The 26536-nt window shown below is 36.1% G+C and overlaps 1 protein-coding gene across 8 annotated transcripts in view; it reads right to left on the reverse strand.

Annotated features, from left to right (window-relative positions):
• The window catches only part of MAST2 (microtubule associated serine/threonine kinase 2), a 139480-nt gene that overhangs the window by 76105 nt on the left and 36839 nt on the right, over positions 1-26536 (reverse strand). For all 8 annotated transcript variants that reach the window (XM_039319745.1, XM_039319738.1, XM_039319735.1 and 5 more), the window contains exon 4: positions 5365-5396. In XM_039319745.1, the coding sequence (XP_039175679.1) occupies positions 5365-5396 (32 nt within the window). The remainder of the gene's footprint in view (positions 1-5364; positions 5397-26536) is intronic.

Here is a 26536-nt window from a genome sequence, read left to right on the forward strand (position 1 = left end):
TGTTTCATTTTTTTCTAAACACTAAAGCCACAAATTAAAAACCAAACAGAAATTTTGTAAATAAAGAATTTGTTTTCTGAAAATATTTACCAGATATATATAGCCTGGAATTCCTCTCAGAATATAAATTAGTCTCAGAATATAAATTTTGAGTGTTCACCTTACCCCAAAGGGTAAAATTTAGTGTCTTCCTTCTATCAATAATTTAGAAACTTCATTATATATTTTATTTATATTATATGTTGCTAACTGAATTATATCTTATGGTATAAACATATCTAGATATTTAATGGGTTCAGGACCAATACGGATTTTGTATTCCTTAAATACGTAACCAGATTTTCACCTATGGGCATCAATTCCAACTTAGACCAATTAATACAGTACAGTAATCTGCTATTTTGCAAAAGATATCCATCTTTTGCATCAATATTGAGATAGTAGTGTGACATTTAGAAATAAACAAAATAAAGCGATTGCAAATAAAATCAATCTGTGTTTAACAAGCTATGTACTCATAGATCTTCCTTTGAGTGAATTGCCTATAAATGTAACTTTGCATGGACAAATATAATAAAATATGGGACTCGTTTATACAAAATACAATAGGTTAAAAATGATAGTTATATAAATGTATTGGAAATGCATATGTATTTGAATAATAGTTGCATTACATAACATTAGAATTACATTAGAATTATAACTACTTTAAATTATTTTCATACTTTTGGTTGTATTGTACTTTATTTTTTTAAAAAAGTATGCTTTTTATTTTTTTCTTTGAAAATGTTTATATTTTTAAAAATCACAAATCATGTCCATTTTTTCAATTTCATGTAAAAAGTCTAACAGCCCTAAACATAGACATTAAGCCATCTCTGCAAGTTCAATCATCATCACTAATCATTCCTCCATGGTGGGTAGTGCCAAGTCTTTCCATATTTGTGCATATAATAATCTCGCTGTAATCATTATGTACAAAAACAAAGTTTCATAGCTGTTTTTTAATTATTTGTTCAATAAATCACCAAAGAAAATCTGTGTGTGTGTGTGTGTTTTCATTCCGGCTATACCCCATTTTTTATCAACAAACAAATCCTTAAAGCTTCATCTTTCAGTCCTCATCAGTAAAAGTTCATTAAGGGTTACCTAAGATAAAAACATATCTATTGCAATCTTAATTAAATAAACCAACTTTATATTCCTTTGTTTTACTTTTAATAATCTTTATTTTGATCTTTAGTCCCTTCAAATAATGTCTTAGAAACTTGATTTCTTTTCATTTTTCTTTGTCCCTTCTCACAAATTTCTTTAAAGTTTTAACACATCTCTTTTGTAAACCCAATATAGCAAAATTATCCAGATCATTCTCTTGGTTTCTTATTTGCTTATTATATAAGTCAGACCTGCCTCAGCTTGGACTCCTAAGTAAAAATGATCCTTGGCTCCGTTTGTTGCAAAAGGTACAGTTTTTATAGAAGTCAAGTGAACTGCAGTAAAGCAAAGCCAGAACTGAAATTCGTATATCAAAATCCCCTCCTCACAGGTACTTCCCATTACTGGCCCCCATCGCCCAATCAGACAATGTTTTCAAAATGGCTGTTCATTCCAAGTTTCAGTTTGAGCTGGTAATGCAGTTGCATTCCATTCTCAGCCAACTGACCTCAAAACCATGTCTCAAGGAGATACAGTGAACAGTGAAGCCTTCCCTCCTCTTATCAAGTTTCCCCCCCCCCGCGCGCCCAGAGTTCATTGCAGAGTGCAAGCATGAGATAGCAGTTCTGACAGTATATCTGTTGCAATTATTAACATTACAGGCAGTTTCTTTTGTATGTTCAGTATAACACCTTTTTCCATATTTTTCTTGTAAATTCTCATTTTTTAAATCCACTTTAAATCAGTCTCTATCTTGTCAGGAAAAACTTGTTCTTATTTTATAAAAAATTTTCAAATCAACAGATGCTGACCATCCTAAAATTAAGTTATAGGTCCAGTGTTCAAAAATATCCTTAATTATGTCCAATATTAAAATATTTTACTTCATTCTGTATTAGTAAGTCAAATTTAAATGTTCTTCTTCTTAATTGTAACCTTTTGTTCCTTCTGGTTCCGTCTTCAAAGTCTCATCTCAGGTGCAAAAAAAGAGGTTTACTTAGAAAATATCTACCCAATCATACCAAAACTGAGTTGAAAAAAAAGAGACGTTTTTATAACTATATGACAGTAAAACTACATCTTACAAGTTCTGTAAGATGAATCAAAAACTGTTTCCTCAGAAGTATGGGAAAGAATTGTCCTAAAGATCGGACACATTTTTTTAAAGGCTTAACTGGATAGGAAATTGATTTGCTATCCATGATGTATCAATTCTATTCATTCTTTCTAATTATGACTACTTGTTTGTTAATATTAGTTTGCATACACGTAAACAGTTTTGTATCCCATGGACTTAATCTTTCCCATGGTTCAGATTTTTCTAGGTCAACAGAACCACCAGCACCACCACCAATAAAACAAATACAATTATGGCATGTGGATATCAAAAGGATCTATATCTGGATTTTATCAATTACAAAATCAATAAAACTGTATCGATTGACTATATAGAACACAATAAGCTATGGGCATCTTTGGGTGATCTTGAGTCCCAACCCACCTGATCAGACTTATCAGATCACTGTACACAGGACACAACATGAGAACACTATATAGCGACACAGATTGGTTCAGGGTCAGTATGAGAGTTAGAGACGGCTATATTTTGGCATTGTTTTTGTTCAATCCATATGCTCAAGTGATTGTGTGGAAATTAGATTTGGAACTGCCTGATGTTGGAGTGAAGATTGGGAGAAGAACCATAAATAATTTGAGGTATGCAGATGATACAACACTATTGGTTGAAAATAAGGAAGACCTGGAAAAAATGATCTGGAAAATCAAGGACGAAAGTGAAAAAGTAGGATTGTGTCTTAGCATCAGGAAAACAAATATAATGACAACAATTGCAAATGGACATGAGATGTTTAAAATCCACAAGGAGGAAACTGAATTAGTATGAGAATGTATCTTCCTTGGATCAAAAATTGTTCACTATGGCAGTTCTACTCCTGAAATCAAACGCAGGATAATCTGAGGCCACATTGCAATGATTAACACTGCAAATGTTTGAAAAATGGTATAGAATCGCCTGCTTGAGCAGGGGGTTGGAACTAGGTCAGAGGGCCCCAACTTTTTGGGCACCAGGGACCAGTTCCATGGAGAGAGGTTTTTTCCACGGACCAAAGGGGGCGTGGTTTCATGTACTGTTTGCATGGGTCTTTGCTTGTTTGCTGGTTTGATATTATCCACTCTACCCCAAGGATTAGCCAGACTCTGAGGGCTTATTTAAATAAGGTCAAGTCATACAAATATCAGGAAGAAGGTGATTCAGAGGCCACACATTACAAACAATACAACTATTTCTCAGTAAGCAAAACTAAGGTTTTGTACCAAGGAAACAATCTGTCACAGAGAAAATATAAGAGATCAAGAACAAATATGAAAAGTATCATCCTCAACTAAATTTGAAAATCATCACTTTTGCTAAAGGAAAAAAACAGAACTGAATACAAGAAATAAAACAGAAGATGGAAACATCACAAAACTTGCAAAAAAAAAAAAAAAAACCTCATGCAGGAAGATACCGTCTAATAGCAGCAAGCTGTATCCAAATGAATGATTTCTTGGCTGTACAATTTAGGAAGAATCACATGACTTGCAGGAAAAATGGTTTCTTATTTTTCTTTCATTTATTCACCTAGAAAGCAATTTTTCCATCTACAACCCACTTACCATTTTGAAAGCACTGATATTAAAAAAGAATAATTAAGTAACCATAATTAATATGCAGCATGAAGTGAGAATAGTTTCTGAATGGTTCTTTTTCTGTTAAATATATATTTTTATCACAATTCCAATGGGACTTTTGGGGGGGGGAAACGAAGTGTTGAAACATTTTCACATTTGAACATAAATAAGTAGTTAAAATTATATCCCTAAGCATGATGAAGCCTCATGAGTTTAAACTTCAATTACTGAAACATTTAGGCAAAACCTCCAGATAGGAAAATAGATGGAAATATGACTATGAGTTTCTATGGTAAGGAATTATTCCTCTCTCCTCTGAGTTGCAACTGTTTGCCCCTTACTAACACAATGAATATTTCTGCCATTTTGCTCTATATGAATCTGACATCTTTTCTCTTGTCAGCTTGGAATTTTCAGACTAAAGCAACAACAGGCAAATGGGTAATGAACATTCCTATTACCACAGTATCCATTAGGAAAAAACTGACAGTCACTACAATTACCCAGATACATTCACTTCTGAATCACCTCTATTTATTTAATACACCTAACAGTCAGTATGCACTATGTAATTCTGCGGGGGGGGCAGGGGGTGGGGGTGGGGAATAGTACATATCAATGTAAGAGGTAATCTGATATACTGTGTATTTGTCTAACTCTTCGGCTAGCAAAGTTTCTTACCAGAATGTACAGTATGTTCAGACCTCTGGGTTCATAATATGTTCCAATCTTTGTACCCAAACCATATAATATATCCATTACCAACCCAGCCCACATCTGTAAGTATCTATTTGATACTCAATTGTCCTAAAAAAGAAAACAAGCTAATACTATTAAAGTTATTAAAGGTGATGCTATTAAAATTGTTAACAAAGTACAAAATCCTACAGAATGGTTAGGAAAGACTGAGTAGGTGAGAACATGCAGGAGTTAGACAAATATAATAACATGTGAAGAGAATGGTGTAGGAAAAAATGTACAGGAATAAAGAGATTGCAGTGCGGAAAGCCTCAGTTCCTCAACTCTAGGGCCCAACTGCCTTGACATACTTATAAGCATCAATATTGCTCTTAACCAGTATCTTTTCCTGTTAGAAATCCATTAAATTCCCATAATAAAGATAAAATCAGTATTCACATCATGATCCTCAATTGCCATTCTTATTCCAGGATTAAGGCTTATTCTAGGACTGTCATATAACCTAATTAGAAACAGAATTTTATTTCACTGCTAAGCAACCACAATGAGAGTTAATCCTTAAATCATGAATCTGCATGAAAGTCTTGTACGTTTTATATTCTAGTGCATATAAAATGTAAAATAGTTTAATTGTGAATCATATAATTTCAGAAGTTTGCATTTTTTCCTTTTCCAATTTATCCATATTCAATTCCACAACATTATAAACAGTGGTGGAGAATGATAAATGGTAGCATGCAGTAATATTAACTGGGTTAATCCGAAAAAATAATACAAAGCCACATTACAAATTAAACATTTTGAAAAAGTTATACTCACAAGCTTCCTCTTCTAGGGAGACTAAGCTCTTTCTGTGGGAGAAAAAAACAGAAAATCAATAAGATGATTTAGAGCAGATTATTGGAGTTACTTGATGAGTGAGTAGCTATTTACAATGACTGAAATAATAAATAGAAGATATGTCTAAATATAGCATTGTAAAAATGTTATTTTTTTGAAGCATGTGACTACATTGCTCAAACTCTAAATGTAACTCTTGTAAATATTCGTTTTTATTATCAGTATTTATATACTCTTTCTCAACTGTATAATTTTTGAAAGTGATTTACAATTTAAAAATGTACAGCAAGGTAGAAACAAATCAAAATAATGAATCTTAAGTCTTTTAGCGGCACTAATTTTAATGAGTTTATTTCTCATTAATTAGCAACTGAATCGTTTTTCAGGTTCATGCTTGCTTTGGTAAATAGAAGCATTTATTTTTGCATAAGATCCGACACAGTTTTTACAAGTCATTTTCATAGCAAGTACAGCCCTAATATGGAATATAGAATTCAGTTTTAGGGATTTTTTTGTTACATTTACATGTAAATATAATATTTCACCACTAGGTGGTATGGTTATTCTTTTCAGCAACTGTATAAAAAAACATAAAGATTAACAGTGTTCAAAAACTAAATCTATTCAAGTTTTAAAAGTTTATTATGGAAAGAAACATTTCATTGTTTTTTAATTTTTGAAAAATCTATTAAAATCATTTTAATACCTAATCCCTGAGGATTCTTTCCCTCTTCGGTTAACTTCAACGTTTTCCTCAGATTATTGTAGTATAATTTATACTTTGAAGTCCAAGGAACCCCCTTTGCTATCATGACTAAAAATCTGGATTTTGGCCAGGAAGCATGATTAAGACCAACTTGTCTATGGAGATTCTCAGTCATCCATGTTATGGTTGCCCCAAAGGCGCTTTTTCAGGAGGCAACTGGACTTTCTTGTTTTATTTCTTCGGAAAAAAAAAAAAAAAACCTTTGGGATTAAGACCAACTTAGATTGCCAGGAAAGACCTTATATTAAATGGGTTATCCAAGAATTTATTTCTCTTTCCTTTCTGGGAATGGTGTAAATCTGAGTGTGGACTGATAGCTCCATTACATACATTTTCAATCTCCCTCTTGCATTACTCAATTTGCTTCTCTTCTTCTGTGCATATAAAAGCTGCGCCTTCCATAATACTGTGCTCTCTGCCCAGAAGTGTTTTTCATAGGAACTCTGTTACAGAACCCAAGAAGTTTCAACTTCTACCCACAACATTGAGAATATATTTCTTCCAAAAACAATTTCCACCCAATAAGCTCTTTAGCTGAGCAGACAAGCAAGGACAAAAAGCTGTTTTGAATCTTCTTTGTGCAGGTAGTTCCCAGTTTAAGAGCGAGTTTTGTTCCCAAGGTCTGTCTGTAATGCAAGAGGAAGATTAAAAATGTATTTTTATGTAAGCTAGAACAGTATTATTGTATAGTTCTGTATAAACAATATTGAACTTGAACCATTGTGTAATTAACGTATTTTGCTACAATAGGGTTCTAAATTATGTGTTATCCTTAAACCAGGGCATCTTTAACCTAGGGGCTTGCTGTATACAGTATCTTCAGTCTTGTTCTAGTACCAGTCCCCCTATTAACTGGCTGCCTTCCCATATTCTCCTTTTCCATGCTAGAAAGAAAAGACCAACAAACTTGTTCTCTACAGAAGAATTAAGAAACATCGAAAGACTGGAAGGAAAACTGGAAGGAAGGAAAACTGCTTAAGAAAGAAAAAAAAATCTAAAATGATTTTGTGTGTGTGTGTGTGTGTGTGTGTGTGTGTGTGCATAAGAGTGTTAAAAACATGTTGTTTGGCTACGCTGCAGCCTGCCAGAAAAGTAGAGACAGTTGTAAGTTTTTTAAAAAAAGACTTTCAGAACCATGTAGGATTGATCCATCCAAATTATTTTTGACAGTACTTTTATATTATACATTTCATTCTTATTTCCTGTTATATAACTTATATCTTTACAAACATGTTACTTGATATGTATATTTAAATTAATTTACTTTTTAGGTTTTATATTTTGGTTTTCTTGCCCTTTGGTTATAATAAAGTACTGTTTACAGCGGTGTTTCTCAGCCTCAGCAATTTTAATTCCCCATTATGGCTGGGGAATTTTGGAAGTTGGGGTCCATCCATCTTAAAATTGTGAGTTTGAGGAGCACTGCTCTATAATGTAGTTCCTATGCTTAGTGGCAGTGGTTTTCAGCTATTTCAAATAATCTCAACCTAATCAAGAGACGAGAAGCTGAACAAGAACCTTTGAATACTGTATTTTCCGGCATATAAGACGACTTTCTAAACCCTGAAAATATTCTCAAAAGTCGGGGGTCATCTTATACACCGGGTAGCTGTTCTCTGAATTTAAAACCAATCTGCCCCCTAGTGGCCAGCCCTATTTTTTTTACAGAAATAAGCACTAACACAGTGTTTCTCAACCTTGACAATTTTAAGGCATGTGGACTTCAACTCCCAGAATTCCACAGCCAGCAGGACAAAGCATTCAAAAATCCCATTTAAATTTTTAAATTTTTCTTTACAAATGTAAACCCAGCAAACACACTGTTTACCAACTATTAAGTGATTTATGTTTTAAAAAATCAATAAAATATATGGGGAAAAAAATACCAGCTGAGTTCAGGAAGCATTAGGGAAGCAGTGGTGGGCAACACTCACTTTCTAGCAGCAAAGGAATGGAGCTCCTATTGTGCTCATCTATAAACAGAAATTCAATATTGTACCGTATTTTCCGGCGTATAAGACGACTTTCTGAACCCTGAAAATCTTCTCAAAATTTGGGGGTCGTCTTATATGCCCAGTCGTCTTATACACCGGAATATACGGTACAATAAGTGAACTAGGGCTTTTTAACACCATATTTTGACTATATCCTGTAATAATATGATAAACCCTTAAGTTCAGTTTGAGAACTAAATCAACATTGATTTATTTCTTATTCAAAATCTGGAATAATATTGTAAGCTTATCTGTTGAAACTGCAATTGTTCAGAGCTTTTCAGATTTTGCAGGTGAGAGAGTTTTTATCTTGAAATTCTTGCTGATATTGGCTGCTAAGTCTCTACAGATGATTAGCCTTTAAATAGCAACAGCAAAATAAAAAATGCTGAAAAGATCTCATACCTCGAATAATTTTTTTCCATAGCACAATGATATTCAGAAGTCTCAGCATATTTAGAAAAGGAAAGGCAAAACTTCAGGAACTATTATTTATGCTACTGCAGCATATGGTATGACTAAGAAAAATATAATTAATTTATTTCTAACATTTCTTAAATATACTATATGTATGAATAGGAATCAGCAGGAAAATTAGCATGTCAGCCAGGCTAATGAAGCATACTATAGGAAACCTGAAAGCCATATATTAATTGCTGTCTAAATTTATTCATAAACTAACTTTTGACTACTACATAGTATACATAAAAGAACTAGAGATTTTTGGAAGCTAATAAAATTCACTGTCAAATTGTGGCTACTCTATTTAACTAGAATTTACTGGTGCAGTAATTTTATTCAGTAGGAAAAATAGATATTTGATTAAATATATTAATTATGCTTAATAAGTACCCTCTCCTAAATCTGGCACACAAATTAGGGACAAATATCAAGGCACAGTAGAGACAAGTGTACAATCTATTTTTTTAGCACTTCACCTATTAACAGAAAGAATATTACCTTCATTATTTAAGTTTATATGTCTGCAAGTATGTAACTATGTTATGGTCTAATCTGCACTTATTCTAAGAAACTTCTTCCTCTCAAAAATATTTTCCTTCCTGTTACATGTCAGTCATATTCCTTGTCAATATAGCCTAGGTCAGGGGTGTCAAACTGCCAGCCTGTAGGCCGGATGTGTCACGCAGAAGCTGCGCCCACCCCATTGCCGGCAATGGCAAAACTATCCCGATACATTGTGCGATGTCATGTGATGTCATGAGTTTGACATGTCTGGCCTAGGTAATCTGCCCACATCAATTTCCCTGTTTGTCATATACTCCTATCAGCCCTTCAGAATCAGTCAGTGCTTCAAATCTGCAATTGCCCTGGAACATTTAAACTGGATATATGGTATTCTATGCAGGAGCGGTGATATGGCCTAGTAGTAAAGGCTCCACTATGGTCATAAGTCAAGGACTACCTATAATTTAGTCTCTCTTATCGCCATATAACTAACAACACTGGTTTTTCATTTTAAAAATGCTATAGTACAATATTCTTCCAAACAAACAATTTAATGACTCTGAAAACCTGAAGTTTTATAAGGTTAAAATTATGAGATAGTCCATATGAAAGTTTGAGAGATTCTACATATTTCAGTTATGACAAATATATATAGCCCTTTACAATTTCATTAAAAAAATATCACTTAACTCTAAGGATATTTTAGCTCCATATTTGGTAGGGATTACAATATCATAATAACATTATTCTGCTTTATTTCTGGCTTTAATAAGCACATGAAACCAATGGAGTACAATGGGTTCAGGAGGTTATATATTGTGTATCCATTGCAACCTCTGAAATTCTCTTCAATAGATATTATTTGCAGATCTTACGGTATATGTAGCAGTTGAATGACAACTGCCAAATCTGAATTTTTCAGTTTTGTTTTTCTTAGGGAAAATTGGATGTGATGGCCTCATCATTCAGGTCTCTTTTTTGTTCACTAGTTCTTTCAATTAGCTAAAGGAAAAAGCTGAATTTGGTTAAGGTACAGAGACAAGGAGAGTCAATGCCTCTTTTGTCAATAGTATGGCATCAATACTATTAGTTCCCCACATCTTATTTTATCTGCGGAGCAGACATGTGTAAAAGTACCTTTATTAATTCTGGATTTGATTTAAATGCCTAATATCTTCTTTTCTTCCTTAACACTGTTCATCATTCTTGGTAAGTTTCCAGTATTATTAAATATGTTCTAATATGCATACAGTAGATGAATATCTGCTTACTCAGTCCAACACAATTCGACCTGCTTAAGATTTCTTCATGAATCACTGAAATATCTTGACTAGATTTTGATCAACTTTTACATAACCTTTTTGAGTTCTTGAATGAATTAATATGCACTTCTTCCTCCATTCCCCCACTCTGTTCCCCCAGAAAGAAAATTCTTTGATTTAGGAAAAGTGGATAAGCAACCTGAAGAAGCCAGGAAAAGTAGCTGCAGCTGGGAGTTATAGCATTTGTATTCAAATCCTGGAGGATTTGAGGAAGGATTTGACCTGGAGGAACATTGTCCATAGGGTCGCAATGGGTCGGACACGACTTCGCAATTAACAACAACAACAACAACATTCAAATCCTACACAGTACGTGCTCAACCTTTCCCGGACTATGAAGAGCTTTCATTTTTACTAGAAAGCATCTGCAGCTGACTCCATCTGCAAAAGTTGAAGTATAAAATCCAATTCAAATCAATTGCCAAATGGTTCTTTGAACAGTAGTCTCTCCTCTCCTGTTCAACAACAATATCAAAGCTTGGAAAGATCATCCAGATATTTGATAGATCTCAACTCTTCTTTCATCCCCACTTTATTTCATTCATTATGTTACTGTATTTTAAAGATATTTTTCCCCTTTACACAGAAAATGAAACTATTAAAAGATCTTCAAACAAAGCCAGGTAACACATTAATGAGCAGATTTATTTAGCAAATCTAATGCATATAATCAGTCAAGAACACAAGGCAGGCCCAGAAGATGACGGAGACGACATCAAAGACACAATACAACAACATCAATTAACAATGGTTGTGGCTGCCAGAAAAACAAGAGCCAGAACTTTGTATCTCTCTCTATCCCCGAAGGTAAGGGAGGAGGAGGAGGAGGAGGAGGAGGAGGAGGAGGAGGAGGAGGAGAATGCATACAACTTGTTAGCAAAAGAACCAAAGAAACCAATTGTTTGTTGCTATCTAGTGATCATATAGATATTTGCAGTTCAGATCTATTAAACCTATAGGCATATAACTCTTATTTTTCTTTCCTACTGTTGCCATTTTTGAAGTACAGTATGAGAAATTGTAAAAAGGGATGTGACTGGCAGGAGCAGCTCAATGAAAATCAGTATCCCTATCTCACAGAAGATTTTCATTTAGAATAAACCCTTCTGTTAACATAATCTCATTATCAGGTAGCAATATAATCTAGCTTTATGCAGATTTCTTTAAAACCCTTCCAGCCACGAAACAGTAATGCCTGTCATTTAGATGAGTGAACCTTAGGGAGAAAATATTTTAAAACCAAAATATTGTTCCTAAATTGTATTGTCATAAATAACTCAGTTCAGAAAATAATGTTCTGCAAAAGACACAATTTGATTGAAATTAGAGGCTGCTATATTGATATTTTCAGGAGACAGATGACACATGGTATAAATAGTTCTGAAAGCTTCATTTGAGAAGTGCTTCTTAATCAGCTGAAACATATGGATATTTATAATGGCAAGATTGCAATGGCTGCTGCTACAGCACTTCTCTCCTGAGCTTATTTTGTTTTCATTTTATTTGTGTATTCAGTTAGGTTCACTGGGGAGAATTAATTCTTTTTTATTTTATTACTATCATCTTTAGCTTTTATTATCTAGTTCTGTAACAGCCATTTGTCTGTCCTTTTGTGCAAATTATTTTTCTTTTCTCTTCAAAAAGGCTACCTATCCAAAACAGCTTTTCTAACACAATATCAAGACTACTATACAATTTAACTGTTTGTGTTATTGACTCATTAACTGCAGTATGATAGGAGTTTTCAGTTTGAATGTTTTTCTGGATTTTGCTTCAGATTTTGAAACCATGAAATTACTTGAAATTGATTCTAATTTTCAGCTGCATTTCCTCTTAGAATGCTATAAGAAGCAAATAAATCAATTAAAAGAACCGATTTAAATAGTGAAAAGTTACCCTTAAATTACCAAGTTAACCCTTAAATTTATCCTATTGGTCATTGTGTGTAAATAAATAAATAAATAATAAGTTTAATTCATCACTTGATGGAATTTTCACAGTGTTAGTTATTCTGTAGGATGGTTAATATCTAGGAATTCTAAAGTACTGCAGATCTTTTATCTGAGAAATGTTTGGAAAAGACAGTTGATAGCACAATTCAAATCTGTAGTTTTTAAATTTCCATTTCTAAAGTTAAATATTTTACATAAAGCAAGCTGCTTAAAGGAAAATGTATTAAGAATTAACTACAACTTGCTACAATATTCCAAAATCAAAAAATAAAAGTCAGCATTTGTAAGAATCATGCATTATGATCAATATAAATTAAAGGAAAAATGCAAGATATTCAATTTGAACAAAGTTCAAAGCATTAAAAAGTTCAGTAAATATTATAAATCTAATATCCAATTACTGAAGAATTCTTATTGATCATCTGTCACAATGCTCTCTACTTATGACTTAATGAGAATCAATTCAGCAAAGTTGGCAACTGTTCTTTGTATTATTTTTTGTACCTAGAAGATGGGTATAAAGTTTTCTCTTTCTTTCAACCTATATATTTAAAAAATCAATATAATGCATTCACTAAAAGTAATGTTTACAATTGATTTTATTTTTGTATTAAAAAATTACTAAAAGCTTTAGAGTACAAACACAAAAAGAACATTTTAAAGGGCAATTCAGACCCAGTTTAGCAATGCTGAATAACATTTGGAGGATTATATCCTATTACAGGAAGGAGTGTGACCAAATTTTGGGTCCTTTTAGTGGAGTGGTTGCAACCATAGAAGTGGGAACAAGAAATCTTCCTAAAGCTTCCATTCTCACAACCAAGAAACTGAATATGGGCAAAGCTGCACTATTCAAATCCTGCCATTTTGTCTAATTTCTACACCTGATTTCACAGTGCTAGAAAATCAAAAGCAACTCATAAATTCTTTATCCTTACTTTAGCATTACAGTATAATAATACATTAAATAGCCAGGTGCAGATTTAATACTAGCAATTTCTTAATCAAAAATTCAGAAACCTGTTATAAATGCACTCCCTCCTGCTTTTCAAGTACCACTAATCCTAGTCATTATTGGTTTTTAAGCAGAGTCAAAGTAAATCCAAGAATGCTCTTGTACACACATAATTAGCACATGATTTTTTGGTAGAACAATTACTAACAGCTGCTTATTTTTAGAAGCAGGACATAACAAAAATAACATTATTTTTACAGAAATGGGAATTATCAATGATTAAGGGCTAGTATATTTTGAATCACTTAATTCTTCTTCAAGAGTGGCAAAAAACAAAGATTAACCACTGAATAATAAATGATAAAGATGTGTTTCTTTAAAAAAATATTGATTTGTTGAAGGATTGAGAGGTATTGAAAATATACATCTAAAAACCACACAGAGATAAGTCTTTGTTCACAGACCATTCCTTTAGTTACTGTTTGAACTTCCGAGAACACTGAACAAATGGCATTTATGCCTGGTTGTTAAAGTTACAGCTGCTGGCATGTTGAAGTCCACCTGCATTTATGACCACAAGGTACACTTTATTAACAGGCCAGGTATGCCTCAGCAGCAGCAGAAACAAAAAAGTTAATGAAGGGCAGATGAAGGCAGTGGAGTGCAGGGTGCCAGGGCAGCTATAACTGGATCAGCTAGGGCCTAGGTGCTAGACTAAATAAGTGCAGCTTCACAATGAGCCAGGCTGGGCATAGTTCATCAACAATGGGAGGAAGAAGTTGGTAAAGTCAGTTGGAGTCGGAAGAGGCAGTGGATATAGGATATATGGTCACTTATATTCTCCCACCCCTGGCAGCAGCCACTTAACTTCCTGCCAACCACCTGTAAGCCGCTTGGGACCTGCAACTTCCTGCCAGATTCTCACTGACTTTCTGGCTGGAGGCTGACAAAAAGTCACAAAGAGGGGCTTGCTTAACAACTTGTAATTGTTGCTTAATGATTGTCACTGCTAAGTGATGTGATCACATGACTTTATGCTTATGACTGCATTGCTTAGCAACAGACATTGTTGTCCCAATTACTGTCATTAATCAAAGATTAGCTGCAGCAGCAGTCCAAGAATTTTGGCCTTGAACAATTTCACATGTTTAATGGATCTGGCATTAACTTGATGACTTAACCAAGCTCTTCTGGGGAAAAAAACAGAACTTTTGTTGTTTTGGTAGTTTATTTTGAGGCATACTCTATCATAGTATCTTGAAAGCTCCTTGAAACCTCTCCATAATTCAATTCTGAAATAGCAGCAGCTGCATCATATGAGCAGAGAAAAACTGGAACTGGCCGATGGGTGAGGGATAGAGGGTGGAAGTTTGGATTGGCAAAAGCTACAGCAATATTATTAATGTAAGGGTTAAAAAATGGGGGGGGGAGAAGCTGCTAGTATACACCTTGCTTAACCACTTTATGAGTTGGGATAGCCTGTTACATCACTAAAATTAGCACTTTTAATCTGCATAATGGTATGCAGTGTGGCTGAATAGTCAAATTAAGAACATGATAATCAATAAATTAGCATAACTACAAATGAGAGTCGTGCAATACTCCAGTCTTGAATGCAAAAATGAATAATTGTTTCTCTTTAAAATGCTAGAAAGGTATTGAAATACTTGGATCTTTTTTCCATGTGTAATAGCAATGCTATAAAGCTCCACAGTATTAGACAATTATTCATATTAGAATGAAATAGATTTTGAAGGTTGAAATTCTACTATAACATCACTAAACCATACATCCCCACCATATATATATACTATTACATGTGGATTTATGCCATATCTGAAATTTACTTTACTCAGAAAACTATCCACTATTTTCATTATCTTCTTACATATTTTTCATTCACCCTTTTTAAAATGTTAAACTTAAAGTAAAAGGGTGGATCCATATTTCCCTCCAATAAAGTTGCATCTAATTTGAAACAAAGAAAATGGGATGGTGGTTTACATATTCCTTCTTCCATATTAACAGTATGTTTATTGTCTAAGAAGTTGATCTGGAGGGTTAAAGGACTTCACAAATAATGTTGGCTGTGCCAAAAGGGGGAGGAGGAGGAAAACTTTATATTATTTTCTTTATTTCTCCAGCAGGAAAATTATGCCTCTCAGCTGCAAACATAAATAGAAACCATCCAAGAGGTGTTAATATGAGTGCAATTCAAATTATCTGTATTGCTTTTATTTTGTTATTTTTCTTCCTTGAAACTCACATCTAGCTAGTATTCTTATTTACTTTCTCAGGTTGGAGCTAAAAACAGGTTGTACATATTACAAAGTGATATATATGAAATACTGAACATACGAAAGAGTTTCACAGACCATTTCAATGTATAAGAAATCAACATGATTTTTGCTATTAATGCATTTACTGTATTCACCTCTTAATACAATATACTGTACATTTTTTTTTCTTTACATTTCCCACAAGTGTAACATTCTATTCCATGTTACAACAAAATTCACAGAAAATATTTTATTTATTATGCCTGTCCATCACCTTCTGAACTTAATCAAGCATAGTACTGCTTTCTGAAACATTAGTATATTCTCACTTCCACAAGAGAAATGATTCATACTACTCAATTTCAAAGAAATATAGCAGCTTAGTGTGCCTAACTTATTAAAATCTACATCTTGTAATGGCCGGTATCTGATCACAGTACAAGTAATCCTCGACTTACAGCTGATCATTTAATAACCATTCGAATTTACAATGGCACTGAAAAAATGTGACTTATGACAATTTTTCAAACTTATGACCATTGCAGCATCCCCAGGGTCATGTGATCTGAGTTCAGAAGCTCGGCAACTGACTCATACTTATGACGGTTGCAGTATTCCGGGGTCATGTGATTCCCTTTTGCGACCTTCTGACCAGCAAAGTCAATGAGGATGCCAGATTCACTTAACAACCGTTTTCCTAACTTAGCAACTGCAGTGATTCACTGTGGCAAAGGTCATAAAATGGGACAAAACTCACTTACCAGTCCCACTTAGCAACAAAATCTTTAGGCTCAACTGTGGCTGTAAGTCAAGGACTACCTGTATGTGACTGTAGTACTACTGATTTAAAAAACATAAAATGAATTTGCTATATGGGTCTATACACCATACTTTGATAAATTGGTTTAATGTTTATGTCTCCTGGGAAGTTACGGTATCCTGTGTCTGTACCAAAGTACAAATCAGGCAAAGAATAAGCATTATTTATTTAACAATATGCAAATCCCATTATATTCTATAAGGGCAGGGAGATAACAAATGTTTGGGTTTTTTACTCCCAAAGAAAAAGGTCACAATCTTTTTGGAATAGAGTTGGATTATGTTTAAGAAACATATAAAGCAGAGGAGTTTTAAAAATGTAACTAAACTACCAAGAATGTCTATCTGTGTCCATAAAATTACAGCTATGTATATGTGGGTGTGTTTTTTTCCAAGAGGCTTTTTAGAAAATCTTAGGGGTTATGAAAGGACATTGATAGGAGTGTCTGTGTATATAATGAACACTTTGCTATTTCTTATCACTAGCACTTCAATAATCGAACAAGTCTCCCCTTCTTCTTTTAAGTGTATTCATTTTAGTCAGTGCTAGTTTCCCTTTGATCCATACTATTAACAGCAAAAGGTATGAAAGATACCCAGATACACAAATCTCAACTTTTAACAATTGCCTATGCCTCTTCTACTCAAATAATAAGCTCTGAATAAACTCTGAGCCTTTGATATGATAAATATGACATAATTATGACATGATGTGTTTGATTAAATTCACAGCATTTTATATCAGGTCATGAAATCATTTGTATAAAAGTTTTCATAATCAAGTTGACCACAAAGTAAGCAGAAAAGTAAGACTGCAAGATATACTTTAGATACAAAAAACTACAACACTGCCTTATTTATATAGCACTTGGAAATAAGTTTGTGATCTTAAAAACAAACAGTAAGTTTGCTATCTTTAAATAAGAAAAATACTAAACAAAAAAACTCAAGAACATAAGTTAAATAAAAAATAATGATAACGGGGTTGGGGGGGGGAAAGAAAGCTAGAGAATTTCTAGTAGCCTGGCATTCTGACAAATTAGCCATCAATAGACACACAGACAAACATTATCTACATACTGTGCAGAAGAAACAATCACAACAAGCCAAACAGAGAACAAAAAGGCCAAAACATCTCCCCACCAGCAATAAACACCCATCAAGATTAACATCAGGCAACAATCAAGAGGTAAACAATACCCCTATCAAGGAACTGCCAAAAAAGCTAACGGTAAACAACCCAACCAAAGAACTTCCAAGACCACTCCCACCAATACTGACAGGGCAATCACTAGAACAGGGGTCCCCAACCTGTGGTCCGCAGCCCACTACCGGGCTATGGCCTACTGGCTACCGGGCTGCGGAACAGGCTAGCCAGTGCACACACATGTGTGTGTGCACTCACCTCCACTCATGCTAGTGCCGCTGCCAATATGCAAATGGGGTGCTGTGTGGCAAAAATGGGCCACTGCCGCTATGCAAACAGGTGGCACATGGTGCAAAAACCAGGCAGCACATGGTGCAAAAGTGGGGGGAAACCAGGCAGCACACAGCACGAAGACCAGATAGTGCATGGCGTGAAAATGGGGGGAAACCGGGCAGCATGCGACGTATAAACCAGGTGGTATGCAAAAACCAGGTACCACACAGCATGAAAACAGGTGTCATGCAGGCGCTAGCACTGCCCCGTTTGCATCGTGTGTGCTTGCGGCCCCATTTGTGTGTGTGTGTGCACACACATGCGCGTAAAATGCTTCCTCACTCTTTCCCTCCAATCCGCCAACCAAGAAAGGTTGGAGACCTCTGCACTAGAATATAAACTGAGAGCAAACCCCACTCCCTAATAGCACTAATGATGTTATCTACTTTAGGTAATAAAACATCTGCAAGAAAACAGCCGAGCTCAGACAGCACTAAGGATTCCTCATAGTAATCTTACTGGTATTATGTCCAGTTTTATCAGAAAATGCAGTTTTGAAACAAGGCTATTTATTTTCTTATTTTCATATTGATACTATCCAAGAAATTTGATTTTAAATCTAGTCTAAAAAATGTTTCACATACTGCTTTCATGGGATGCTTCTTAGTATGTATTTTCTTTTCCAAGAACAAAACTGGAGCAAACTTGCAAGCTCTCTTACATCATCTCCATTTTGCTGAAACAATATGCCAGATAGCCTTTATCTTATTGAGAAACCAAATAATGTTGAAGGAGTCTATCTGCAAAAGCAACATCTGGAGTACTGCAATAATCTGATTGCAAAAAAAAAAAAAAATCAGGAAAATGAGTCACTGAGTAGTTTGATGAAAATTAGATAAATTAAGCAGTTACCTTTTCCAAACATCTAATCTCTCTCTCTCTCTTTCTCTCACTCACAAACACATATACACACACACACTCACATTCTCTAATCATTTGAAAATAAATTTACTGACTAAACAAAAGAAGAAATGCAGCTCAGGTGGCAAAAAATTAATTTGTATCAGAATATTAGATCTGAATTTAGTTAATTATACTTCAATTACTTGAAAATTAATGGAACAAGTTACAAGAATAAATATAGCTTCACAGGTTCTTAGGTATGATTATTTTAGTTTTGCAAATTTAGGATATTTAACACCACAAATTCTGTTACAAGCATTTGCAGAATGCTCTGAAATTTTAATATTGAGTTACAAGGAAAAGACAAAGCTTTTTTAATAAGCTAAACCACAGCTTTTTTAATAAGCTAAACCACAAAATATGAGTCAGCAATGTGATGCTACTAAGAAGGTAAGTACAAGTGATCCTTGCTTAACAACAACCACTAATTCAGCAACTGTTGGAATTTATGGTGGTACCAAACAAATAGTACTTACAACCAATCCTTCTACTTACAACTCACAGACTTCCTGTCAGCACCCAACTTGCAATTATAAAGTCACAGCATTCTGTGTCAGTTCTTTGCTGGTATCCTACAAGCAAAATGAATGAGGAAAGCTGGCAGAAGGCCACAAATGGCAACCAGGTGATCTTGCATTTAACAACATTGTGGGATTTACTTAGCAATAGCAACCTTAAGTGCCAGAATTTCCGGCACTAAGCAGCACAGTCACCATGCTTTATAACCATGATGCTTAACAATGGAAATTCTGGTCCCCATTATCATAGTTAAGTGGGGACTATTCTATTCAATAAATTAGCTAGTAGGTAAAAGAAAAGGATTTATAACAGTAAATTCTAATTAGGACAGCAATATCCTAATCCTAATCTAATCTTATTTAGAAGTCCATTCAGACAAACTGAAATAGCTTGAACAATGCTATACTTGCATCAAAATAAATGACATTATGGTGACTGTGAGAAACCATATAACATTTATGTGCATGTTGTCTATCCCTGAGCTGACAAAAAAAAAAAATGCTGAACTGTGCTGCCTCCCTAAACAAGCAACAGTACAACAAGCAACAGTCAAGTGCTCCTCTCTCACTACAATATTAGAAAATGCAGCAATGGATGGATCCTTTATCTTCCCTTCTTTTCCTACCCAGTGCTACCAATCTTTCTCCACTGATATGACAGGGAAGGACTAGGAAATTTTAACTTTCAACTTCATCCTACACCCTTCAATATTTCCACTTTCAGTCCTATCTCCTCAAGGATTACTTTCATCTTTTATTTCAGCTTTTCACAGGAATATCAAACTTGTCATATATGATGATCTATCAGAAGATAATGCCAGGCCTAGCCTATCCAGCCAAAATTGAATCCTTTATTTGCTTATACCAGTGATGGCGAACCTTTTAGAGACCCAGTGCCGAAACTGCAACCCAAAACCCACTTATTTATCACTGGTGCTGGGTGGGTGTGGCCGTGCTGGTCATGGCAGACTGGGTGGGCGGGGCCAGGGTGGCGGGGGCCAGTCCCTCGCCATCTCTGGGGCATGGCACGCTTGCCTACAGAGAGGGCTCTGAGTGCTGCCTCTGGCACATGTGCCATAGGTTCGCCACCACTGGCTTATACCATATAGACCAGTGGTTCTCAACCTGTGGGTCGGGACCCCATTTGGGGTCGAACGACCATTTCACGGGGGTCGCCAAACAATGCAGTCCGCCATTTTTTTCCCCTTTTCCTTAGCTGTGCTACTCCCTTTTATTCCGTTGGCTTTTGAAAGCCAATAGAATAGACTCTCTTGAATAGAGTCTAATTCTATTGGCTTTCAAAAGGCAATAGGAATTGTCCAGGCTGTCTCTGCCCTGCTGAGCCCGCCAAAAGTCCCATTCTGCAAACGGTGCTGCACCAGTTGAGTAGTCCTCGACTTACGACTGGTTGAGTAGTCCTCGACTTACGACCGGTTGGGGGTCGCGGCATTAAAAAGGTTGAGAACCACTGATATAGACAGAACCTTGCCAGATTAAACTCATACTACCTTAACCCAAAGGATATATCCTTAGAGATTCTAGTGAATGGTTATTCTAGATCTTTTTCTCCTCCCATGATCTGGGTCCAAACTGGGCTGTACTTGTCTTGTTTCCCTTCCTTGGGATATGGTCTCTCCATCCTGGGAACCTGCTGCATCACATCACCTCCTCCTTCATAGACATTTTTCATCACAGGTCAATATTAAGATTTAAATTTAAACTAAAAATTAAATTTGGTACTAAAAAAGAATAATTTCATGACCAACAGGACCAGTAAGTTTCCTGGAGAATACATGAAATACCATATCACTCTACCCTATCAAAATAGTACAAATAGAAGCACTGTTCTGCAGTCACTCTTACCTCAAAGCTCTCTTCCGAAGACTGTCAATCTCACAGAAGAGTGATATACTTGGTCAAATAATCAAAATAAAAAAACAATCGTAAAGTTGCTAGAACTATAATGAGACACTGAAAGATATTTTGTCTATCTCTAATAACTTGGGGTGTTCAAATTGTTGTATGAGAGTTAGCTTTCCCAGGAACAATAAAAATGTGATTGCTATTTTCAGGTTGCACCCGCTGTTGAACAGGATGGAATACATGTGGTATAAGATTGTCAAGACATGGTTTTCACTGATATATCGACTATTGATTCGAGGCAAAAAAACCCACCTCACCTTTGTAAATTAAATTAAAAACAAGAAAAGATGCTACAGAAACCAGAGTTACTAACTTTCTCATAGCCAAGACAATTGAGGAGGAAGTGTTCTTGGGATGGCTGCCGAATGTGAGAGAGTATGTGAAAGTGTGTGAGTGGTGGGGAGGTGCACCTGAGGGTAGCAAGGCTCAGGGAAGGCGCATGGAAAGGGGAATTACCTGAGCAACTTGCAATCCTCCCTGCCAGCTTTCCTATTGACTTTGCTTGGGAAGTTGGTAGGGAAGCTTGCAAATCAATCATATCACCATGGGATGCTGCAACTGTCGTAAGTGTGGGAAAGCTGCCATGTGCCCAGATTGCAATCATGTGACTGTGGAAGTGCTGGGATGGCCAGAAAGTTAAGGACCAGTCATAAGTACCACTTATTCAGCACTGTTGTAACTTCAAAAGTCACTGAACAAGTGGTTGTTAACAGAGAACAATGTAAACTGATTTGCCACACTGATCCAGTTATGCTAGTTCGCCTCAATTTACAAGCTACACTTTCTGAAGATTAAAACAACAGGAATTGGCACTTCTGAAAACAATATAGGGAGATATTCATACGCAAGGAAAAAGTCTTAAATGTAAATTATGCCTTAATGTAGAGGTTCTGTATAATGTCTATTAAACTTAAAGTCGTTTTTAAAGCAAATATAAGGCAGTCCTCATCCCTTCAGACCTTTTAAAATTAAAAAAAAATGCAAGAATGACATCAAATTCGATAACCAATTCCTGCCTCTGGGCATTAGATTTAGTAAGCAAAATACATGTTGCCTTGCTGTGAGATGCTCCTTCTCATTAAAGTGACAAGTGAGATTTCTTATGTATTGGAGATGTATACCAGAGCAAATTAGAAAACGTCTGCTCTGCAGTATGCTGGCATTATATTATGTTGCCATGAGGGAAAATTGATTTCTACTATAAACTGAGGATTTCTGGAACAGATACAGTTGCATCTGGGGTGATACTAACAGAAGTGATATATCCTGTGTTTTGAGTGATCATATGAAGAATACAAGTCATTATTCTCACACTGGAAGAACAAATTCTGCAGAAGGCACTGCTATTTATCCTCATCACACTGAATAAAATTACTAAAGCTCATCATATTGACACAATATAGTACAGATTTAAGAATGGCAGAAGAATAAGAAAGAATATTATTTAATCAGTTCTTCATAATCAGCAAAATACTAACACTTTTGTTTTTTTAAAAAAACATTATATACAAATCAGTGGCGAAGAGAATATTTCATTTCATTTAAAATATAAACCTCAAAGCAAATGTTTTCCACTCAAATTAATCTTGTACTAATTTGCCAACAGAAAATTACTAAATTATTATTAGATGTAAACAAATAAAAGATCTAAATGCAGGAAGCCTGAATTATATAAAACTACTTAAAAATAAATGGAAGATATACATTATCCATTTGAACTATCATACACATGCATATACTAACACATAAAGCAGTGGTTCTCAACCTGTGGGTCGGGACCCCATTTGGGGTCGAACGACCATTTCATGGGGGTCGCCAAACAGGGCTGTCCGCCATTTTTCCCCCTTTTCTTTGGCCACACCCCTGGCACCCGGTGATGTATAAGTGGTTGGGGGTCACCACAACATGGGGAACTGTATTATGGGGTCGCGGCATTAGAAAGGTTGAGAACCACCGACATAAAGGAAGAATTGCAACTGTAAATTTGCCATCACTATTTCTGATACTACTTACATTACTGGTACCCCCTACATCTATGTGAGATCTGCAAAAGAAATCCCAAGTATGTACAATTTTCTATATGTAATCTTTCATGTACCTGGAACTCTTAATGCAGGGGTACCTATCACATGAAACTTGACTGTCTTTTCAAGTGTTGCACTGACACATGAATGTAAGATATAGAACACTCAACACCATGATTAGCAAGGCCTGAATAGTCTGTTTTCTTCTTCGTGTATAAATATATACACTGAAACCACAATCTGGTGAGATTTAGAATTTATATTTTAATAAGAATATGTGTGATCTTGTATTACACAATTAGTAGATTCCAAAAACCCAGTAACTAAAATGAATAATATTTCAGATTCATAGAACTCATCCTTGTACATCATTGTAAAAATATTTCATTTAATAGGTATTATACTGATACTGAATGGAGTACATACATCTGGCTTTTTGAATGGTTTCCCTTTTTTAAAAAAAAATCAATCCAAACAGACTAGTAGCTTTTTACATTTTATTTTCACCTCAAAAGTCACCGGCAAGCCATGGTTTCTCATTCCAAAAACATGACCTACATTAAAGCCTGCCTGCCTATATAACATACACACACACACACACACGCACACACACGCACGCACACACACACACACACACACACAGGCTAAACAGGCAACTAAAAAACTGTAAGAGAAGAAAATGCACAACCTGTTGTTTCCTGCATGCGTATCCAAATGTGAAAAAGCTTCTGAGTTGAGCTTGAGAACAGGCACACTAAATGTCTGAGCAACATAGGCAGAATTATGAGCATATGCAACTGTATATTTAAAAGTAGGAAGAGATAAGCCCTAATTTGATGAGCAAAGGAACTCATAGATGTGCAATTTGAATAAATGATCTGACTAAATCTTTATGATTACCAAGCTATAATAAGTTAAGAAATCAAGACCTGTTTAATTTGTTGAAACACTGGGGATCCATGCAACTAAAATTTAATGAGCAGTTCCGATACGTAATGTAGAGGACATAGGGAATGGGCTTTTGAAGGATAGGTGGAAAAGCCACTACCAATGCAACAATACAATATAATACATAGTCATCTCATGCAAAAAAAAAAGACAGAATAAGAGCAGATATAGGATATAGTGGCCATTGGAAGTCACTTTTTTAAAAAGTTAACCTGCTTGTTCCTAGAATTATACATTTATGAAGATTATACAAATGAATAAACCAGATCAGCTAATGTGAGGATTCCATTCTTCCTTATCTGAAAAGAGAAACATTTTACAGAATGTGAATGTTAGTTGTTTCAGTGATTTCAAGCACTGCTCTGAAAACCAAACATATCCTCTTTTACTATTGATAAGTGGCCAGCTTGGCTAAATTAAATGCCATTTTTGACATCCACTGTGAACTTTTATAATGCCACTAGAAAAAAATTGTTGCAGCATGTCAAGTATTAAAGATCTTTGACGTTATTGATTACCATGCTACATAGACCACGCCTGTAGTTTTTACACATGTTTCTGTCCTGTTCTATGCCTCCCTAAAAGACAGACTAAACTATTTCAAATAGATCATAGTAATGAATTCCAAATTTTAAAAGAGCACTTTTTGGTCTAGCTTCAACTTCATGGCAAATCTCTGCTATACCTGCAAACATATATATATATATTGCTATATAGTTCTTCTAGGCCTCTTCAGTTAAATTTGGATTTAATACTATGTTAATATACCTCAAGTTATGTTAAAATTAATCAGAATTCCAAGATAACAATGATTCTAATAAAAGAGGGAACATTCAACATTAGTTTTTCATCACTGAGTTTTTCTGTACAACAACCACAAAGACATATTGCATTAATAGAAACAAATAATATCCAGGAGAACTATATCCAGTTGAATATATTTGTTCCAAAGTCTCTGAGAATAGAATAATTTCACACCAAATTATGCTCCAATGAACTTGGCTCTATTATAAAAAGTTTTACATTAAAAATACATATACTTGATAGATGCTTCCAGTAAATTCTGTTGGTCTACACCAGCGGTTCTCAACCTGTGGGTCACGATCCCATTTGGGGTCGAACGACCATTTCATGGGGGTCGCCAAACAATGCAGTCCGCCATTTTTTCCCCTTTTCCTTAGCTGTGCTACTCCCTCTTATTCTATTGGCTTTTGAAAGCCAATAGAATAGACTCTATTCAAGAGACTCTATTCTATTGGCGTTCGAAAGCCAATAGAATCTACTGGTTTTCGAAAGCCACTAGAATAGACTCTCTTGAATAGAGTCTAATTCTATTGGCTTTCAAAAGCCAATAGGAATTGTCCAGGCTGTCTCTGCCCTGCTGAGCCCACCAAAAGTCCCAGTCTGCAAACAGTGCTGCAAGTTGTCTGCAGCTAAGGCGAGCTTTCTGGACGTTTCCACCCCTCCCTGCTGGGCAACTACTAAATGTAAGTAAAAAAGGGCCAGGGGTGGGAGGTGGGAGGCCGGCAGGTGCAGGGAGGGTTGCTGGCGCGTGTGGGGCCCGGTAGGTGGCTTACCTCCCTTGGGCTGGGCCAGCTGGTGGCCCAGCTGGTGGTCGGCCTGCGCCCTCGCTGCTGAGTGCCATGGCCGTCCAGGAGCGCCTGAGCCTGCCTGCCGCTGCACCGAACATGCGGTGGCCAAGGGAAGGCTAGCGGGGCAGCAGCAGGCGCAGGGAGGGTTGCTGGTGCGCGTGGGGCCCAGCGGGTGGCTTACCTCCCTTGGGCTGGGCCAGCTGGTGGCCCAGCCGGTGGTCGCCCTGCGCCCTCGCTACCACGTGCCATGGCTGCCCAGGAGCACCTGGGCCTGCCTGTCACCACCCCGAACATGCGGTGGCCAAGGTAAGGCTAGCGGGGCAGTGGTGGGCGCAGGGAGGGTTGTTGACGCGCATGGGGCTCAGTGGGTGCCTTACCTCCCTTGGGCTGGGCCAGCTGGTGGCCCAGCCGGTGGTAGCCCTGCGCCCTCGCTGCCGCTTGCCAGCTACACCTCGGCCCGGGAGCAGCACCATGCATGCACAGCGCTCCCGGGCCAAGGCGGTTGCTGGGCGACGGCCCATGTGCAGCCGCAGGAGAAGAGGTGGAGCGTGCGCGCCTCCTCCTGCCCCGCCCACAGGGAAATACAGGTAGTCCTCAACTTACGACCACATGGTTGGGGTCACGGCATTAGGAAAGTTGAGAACCACTGGTCTACACTGTCATTTACTAAAATTTTCCCTACATATATTTATTTATAGGAATCTCTCTAG

Source organism: Crotalus tigris, unplaced genomic scaffold, assembly GCF_016545835.1.
Source record: "Crotalus tigris isolate CLP2741 ecotype Arizona unplaced genomic scaffold, ASM1654583v1 scf7180000023617.9722795, whole genome shotgun sequence".
NCBI classification, from domain to species: Eukaryota; Metazoa; Chordata; class Lepidosauria; order Squamata; family Viperidae; genus Crotalus; species Crotalus tigris.